The sequence below is a fragment of the Pteropus alecto genome, unplaced genomic scaffold, assembly GCF_000325575.1.
Source record: "Pteropus alecto unplaced genomic scaffold, ASM32557v1 scaffold125, whole genome shotgun sequence".
NCBI classification, from domain to species: domain Eukaryota; kingdom Metazoa; phylum Chordata; class Mammalia; order Chiroptera; family Pteropodidae; genus Pteropus; species Pteropus alecto.
In genome coordinates this window covers 7044710-7051091 of record NW_006436888.1, presented here as the reverse complement: position 1 = coordinate 7051091, position 6382 = coordinate 7044710, and the positions used below count along the sequence as shown (strand labels likewise).

Here is a 6382-nt window from a genome sequence, read left to right as displayed (position 1 = left end):
GCGATCAAACTCGTCAGCACGTCTCCAGATCTAATGATTTCACATTAGGAACCACGCAGAGAAGAATTAGTTCAAGAAACTTTAAAATACATTGTTTCCTAAACAGCCCTGTAGGATATATTCAAAAGTCAAAAAGACATGTCCAAGAAAAGCAAACTGGTTTCGGTGGTCATGCTGTTTGCAGCAGTGAGTGTTATTCTGAGCTACTGGGTGTGGTATGAGATTAAAGCAGATGAGTAACCATGGTGGGATGTCATGCAACCAACTCAGTACCTTCAGGCTCACTTGTTATATTTCGCTTTAGATTTTTTTAGGGACTGTTATTTTTAAAACTTAATTTTGTTTTATAATCCTATGAAATATTCTCATGGTTCCAAAGTCAAATCTATAAAAAACAAATCTGTTCAAAGAAGTCTAGCTTCCTCTCCAGTGCCACCATGCACTGTGAACATGGGGTCTCGGACACAGAGACAGCACTGTTGACCGCAGAAGAGCATGGCCTCAGGATCTAAAACTTGACTGCATGGCCTTACATCATGACCTAACTGCACTACAATGGCAATAACAATAGGACCAGTTTAGAGGGTGTTGTGAGGATTAAAAAAAACTCATCTATGCACAGCATTCTGCTTTGTGAGATCTCAGTAAAGATTAGCCACCAGCATCAGGCTCTCCTGTGAAGTTCGCCACGATGCTGCAGTACAGACGCAGATGAGGAAGAGAACCTGGAGGTGATCCAGCCCTGGCCTGAGGTTGTGGAGTCCTGTGGCCGAGGCCACAGCTCATCTTTTGATCCCAGCCACACATCACGGTACTCATGACTAAGATGCCAGGCTCCTCCACGTCCCCTGCTCATCATATATTCCCCCAAGTCAGCACAGGGACCAAAAAAACTCTCTTCATGCCCAAGTGACTTCAAAAAACTCACTGTGTTTAGTGCATTGAGAGTGGTGTCGTCCCGAGATGCTGCAACACAGCCATCCTCTGTGGAACCTCCATCACACATGCCTGCAAAGGCCGCCATGCTCCTTAGAAGACAAGAAGAGAAAACATCAGTACAGAAATGTTAACCCTCAATTTTCAGAGTACATTTTCCGCCCAGACCAAAGTCCATTACTACAGGCATGATAAGCCAGAGTTCTTGGTCCTGCTTCTGCTCGTTTTAAAAAGAAAAAATTTTAAAGTTCTGTACAGTTCACCCTTCACTCACTCAGAGAAATGTTACTTTTACTCCTGTCCACTGTCTCGTCTCTTCCCATTCTTTATCACTACTCTCATTTCAGTTCTGCGAACATGAATCTACAACTGCTTCCCACAGCAACTGGCTTGATGACAACCTTCTGAACCAAAGTTTCCAAGAAACATATAAAATTAAATCCTCTGAAATTTTACTTAATTCCTTTCATGCTACATATCAGCTACCTTTAGGAGAATTAAAAGTAAAAAAGATAAAAAGGAGTCTTCGTAGTGATTCGCCCTGCTGTAATGTTCTCATCTCTACTGCACACCCCCATGGACAGCACTACTGACCACGAAACAGCCAGTGCTAAGATTCGGCCACTTGGCCTTGTTTCCGAGTTTTTTTGTTGCGCATTGTTGAGGCTGTAGTGAGTCTAAGAAATCACTGCAGACAAAGGAAGGCCCTCTGCCAGCACTACGGGTGTCAGGGGCAGATGTAAACTTCTCTTTTGCAGTATAGACATATGGAGGTTAGCAAGTTCTCACATAAGGAAGCCACAAAAATGTCACGTTTAGGCATGGCGCCAATGAATAGCCACAAAGTAGAGAAATCTGTAATGTGATTTTAAGATGGGCCGAATGACCCAATTACTCAACTGGATTGAGAAGTGTTGATAATTGCAAGTACGGCTTAACATGTTTTCCTTCTAAAGAGTTCTAAAATCTGGTATGAGACAAACATCAAGAAGAAAAAAGTGACTTTACCACAGTAAAACTATTTTTCTCTGTTAGGAAGGATCATGGCTCTGATTACAGAGCGTACAACAAAACAAAATCAGAGACTGCCCGATATATAAATAAAATTTCAGGGGGAAGGAGAGAGTTCACTGCCTGCTGATCAACTCGGATGGCCTAATTCAGAAAGCAGGATGAGGCGAATTCCTGTTACCTTGCTGCCCTCAAGTACATAAGGAGGTCACAATCATTAACTCCAGGCATCCAGACCAGTTCCTCATGTTGGGTCACAGTGTCACCATCTGGAGAAGGGAATGGTTGCAAATCGGGAAGTTTGGCCTGTAAGACAGGGATGAAGTGGTCACAATCACTCCCTTTAAAGAGCTGCCTCAGGCAGGCCCTGGGAACAGATGCAGCAGCTCACTGGGCCTGCTTCTTCAGGCCGCACGGAACCAACAGCTACACCAGGAGTCACTGCAGCTGGCCTGCAGCACATTTCAGCAGCATTTCACAGAGAAGGTTTCACAATGGACTGTTTAATCGCTACTCAAAGAGCAGCAGACAAGGGCAAAGTTAAACCACGGCCCGCAGACCCAAAGAGTGAAATAGAAATGGATACGTGTGAATCAAAAATCAAAAATCAAAAAATGTCTCGGGAGATAATGGCATCTTGAAAAAGAAGGGGAAAACACACACATTTCAAATATAACAAGTTTATAAAGAGACATCTACAATAAAATATCACCTAAGAATAATGGCTAAAAAAAATTAAATGAACTATCTTATTAAATTAATGCTCTTCTCAAGTGAGTCAATAACAATGTAAGTCATGGTAATCATCAAAAAAAGACATGGAATTGGAGTCAACATTAAAGACAGAGCTGAACTAAATGATGGTGATAGAAATTAGATGAGTAGCAGCTTCAGGAGGAGAGGCCTGCTTGTGAAGGGGCAGGAAGGGACTTTCTGAGCAATGTTCTGCCTTGATATGAACTGTCACAGCAGATTGCACAGTAAACACAAGATACCAACATATTGTACATAAAGTATAATAAAAAAAATTTTTAAATATTTGAACATCGATTGTCAATTTCGGCTCAAATAAACTATAACAATTCAACCAAAAAAATCTCAACCTCAGAGCTCAATAACCAAGATTCTAAGTCACCTCTGGTTTGGAGATTTAGATACCTTGAGCATTTCTCATTCTCACTCTGCTAGGGCAGAGCAAGAGGAAGCAGGACCATCAGAGATCTACGAAAAGTCAGCCATCTGCAAGGCACATTGTTCTTATTTTCTTAAAAGATGAACATGGACACATTAATTTAATATTTTAAAGTAAGGGGTGTAATTTAAAAGCTCGTGTCCACAGAACCCAAGCAAAAAAAATTAAATGAATTAAGCAGGCAGAGTATAAGGCAGCACTGTCCAAGAGGAATAAAATGAGAGCCACAGATTTCGTTTTAAATATTCTAGTATCCCCATTAAATAAAACACCACATTCCAATTTGGACTAGCCACATGCCAAGCACTCAAAGCCACAGGTGGCAGTGGCTCCTGGACTGGGCATGCAGATATTAGGTACCGAGGAGTGAAGGGAAGCAGGTGAAATGGAGAGAAAGGTGCCCCTTCCAGGGAATGCTGCCATGCAGGAATGTGATCCAGAGTGTGTGCATTCTCCAATTTTTTCCAAACTTCAAAAATCTTAATTATCATGTAAAAGCTCCTGGTTTTAAATGTTGGTTAGTCAAGTTTTTAAAACAATTGTGTACCAGAGTACAACATCAGGAGGCCATGTGGCTCTCAGACAACGAGTTCAACCTCCGTGTCACATGCTGTCTTTGATGCCTCTAAATGTGTATCGAGCACGGATCTCCTCCAAACGAGGATGTTCTTCTTTAATCTAGTACTGATTTTTATAACATTAACTGGGTGCCACAATTAGTTCTGCTTAATATACAGTGAATGTTTTGGAATGAAATCAAAACACAATAGATATTCACATCAAAAGATCTTTAACACTTGTGCTGAGCTCTGCTTCCCCAGTACCAGGTGTGGTACCTGGCGCAGCAGCTCTCCGATGGCTGTTTGTCAAGTTAATTAAAAAGTGCTACTGCTATGCAGGACGACCAACTCCCCTAGAGAAAAATGAGCTAGAAATATAATTAGTTTATAGAAAAAGAAATGCATGTAGCTCTTAATCATAGAAAAAGATGGTCTACCTTGCTGAGAAATGTAAATTAACTGATGAGATACCATTTCCCATCTATCAAGTTAAAATAAATCCCAAAGTGTGACAACATACAAGGCTGTGTTGTTAACATGGACGCAAAACGGCACAATCTGTATGGAGGGGAATTTTGTAATTTCCTCGGAACCATACGTGCACTTGCCCTCTAAGCCAGCCAGCCTCTTCTAGTGATATATCCCAAAGATATGCTGGCAGAAACGTAAAAACCTACATGGACGGACTATTTACTGCATCATTAATTACAACAGCAAATGACTGGAAGCAACCCAAATAAATACCCATCAAGAGGGACTGGAAGAATAAACTGTTACACCCGCTCAGTGGAGTTCCATGAAGGGACAGAAGGAAATGTGATGGGGCTCTGTGCTGCTATGCAGGGGACACCAAGATACACTGTTAAAAGATAAAAGAAAGGTGGTAAAGGTGTGTGTTATGCTACCATTTTTCAAGGAACAGGATGTGGGGAAAAACATAAATAAGATGGATAAATCACAACTCTAAATTAAAAAGCTGAAACAATGATTATCCATCAGGGAGGGAGAAAAACATAGGAGGGGACAGGGATAGAAGACAGACTTTTTAACACGCTTTGTGTGTATGTTTGATGTTGGAGCCATGTAAATATTTTACATAATTATCGAAACAAAATTAAGTTTAAAGAACAATGATCCTATAAACTCTAAAGCAAAATGAAACAAATGGACCTAACTCTGCACTGAGTTGGTTCCTCTCTAGAAAGTATTTCAAGTAACTTTAAAACACATCAATTTGCCTGTAGAGCTCTAGGGAGACATATTCTAAGGCCCCCCAAAATATTAATAGTAAGCCGTTTTCAATAATCATACTATTTATATCAGTGTGACTTGTTACTTCTGAGCTGTTATATGTATGTTATGGCCAATGAATATTTACGTTTAAAAAATGGGCTTTAACACATTAGAAAAAGATACAGATTTGGAAAAAAAAATAGGATTACTATAAGGTCTATATAAAAATTCGAATTTGAATTATAAGTATCAGAAAGAAGAAAAAAGAAAAAAAGCTATTTCCTGATCTGTTTCCTAAAACGGCCTGGAAACTAGTAACTGACCCAATAATAATGAACACTCCAATAGTCAGCGAAAAGACATCACTTCCCACTGACAAGATGAGGGCTCCTACAAGAAAAGTTTAATTACAAATCTAGGGTAGAGTTGTACAAGATGATTATTAAAATCATGTCATACCAGATAAAAGGAACGTACCAAAGATCACTGGAGTTGAGTCAAAAGGACACAGAAGGCAAAAGAAAGAGGCTCCTAACAGCTCCCAAATAATTTCATCATCAATAAGATTAACTGCAATGGCTTAGCAGACAATAAATTATAAATCCATTGGTCACCACTGGAAGATGTTGGGGAGCCAGCTCTCAGTATTTTGAAAACTGATAGAGGGGAAGAATCACACATTTATCTGCCTTTTCTCTGTGTTCCAGGAATCAAACAATTAAGGGGGAAGTGTCATTAATTCAGCTAGTAAAGGAAGGAATGATAGGCTTAGAATATCACCATTTTGAGATCCCTAATTAAATAGTGGATCTAAGTAACAAGCAAAGGCTGCAAATCATTAAAAGAGAGACACATGTGCCTCCTAGTAGAAGCGCACAGCACCGCCCTGAGGTATTCCTCCCAGGGGTGGGTACCAAACTGGAATGGGATTAAACCTCCGGATTTAACTACTAATTTTCAAGATATGCCAAGGACAAGGGAACAAGTTTAATGACACATAAAGATGAAATTAACTAGATCCAGACTGTGGGACCCTATAAGACAAAACATTCAAGTTTCTTCAACACATAGAGAGATGGGGTGGAAAACACGAGAAACATGAAGAGATTTATGAGACTTATCAAACAGTTACAATGCCATGACTCTTATTTAGACTCCAATTTGAACTATAAAAAAAAAAAAAAAAAAACAGAAAGTGAAGGACAATTAGGGAAATCTGGATATAGTGGACACTTGAATATTAAGAAACTGCTAATTTTTATTAGGTATGATTTATTGTTTTTTGAAAGAGCTCTTATCTTTGGGATATTTACAAGTACAATGATATATTTGTGATTCATTTCAAAATAACAGTGGGAAAGGTGTGAGAAAGAATAAATCAGACAAGATTTACCAACAATTAAAATGCGTGAATCTGAGTAATAAGGAAAAAGGGGGTTTACTGTACTAA

General features: G+C 39.5%; 1 protein-coding gene across 3 annotated transcripts in view; it reads right to left on the bottom strand.

Annotated features, from left to right (window-relative positions):
• RERE (arginine-glutamic acid dipeptide repeats) overlaps positions 1-6382 on the bottom strand; it is a 367252-nt gene that overhangs the window by 104283 nt on the left and 256587 nt on the right. For all 3 annotated transcript variants that reach the window (XM_015591356.2, XM_015591355.2, XM_015591354.2), the window contains 2 exons: positions 2129-2253; positions 929-1028 (listed from right to left, as the gene is read on the bottom strand). In XM_015591356.2, the coding sequence (XP_015446842.1) occupies positions 929-1028; positions 2129-2253 (225 nt within the window). The remainder of the gene's footprint in view (positions 1-928; positions 1029-2128; positions 2254-6382) is intronic.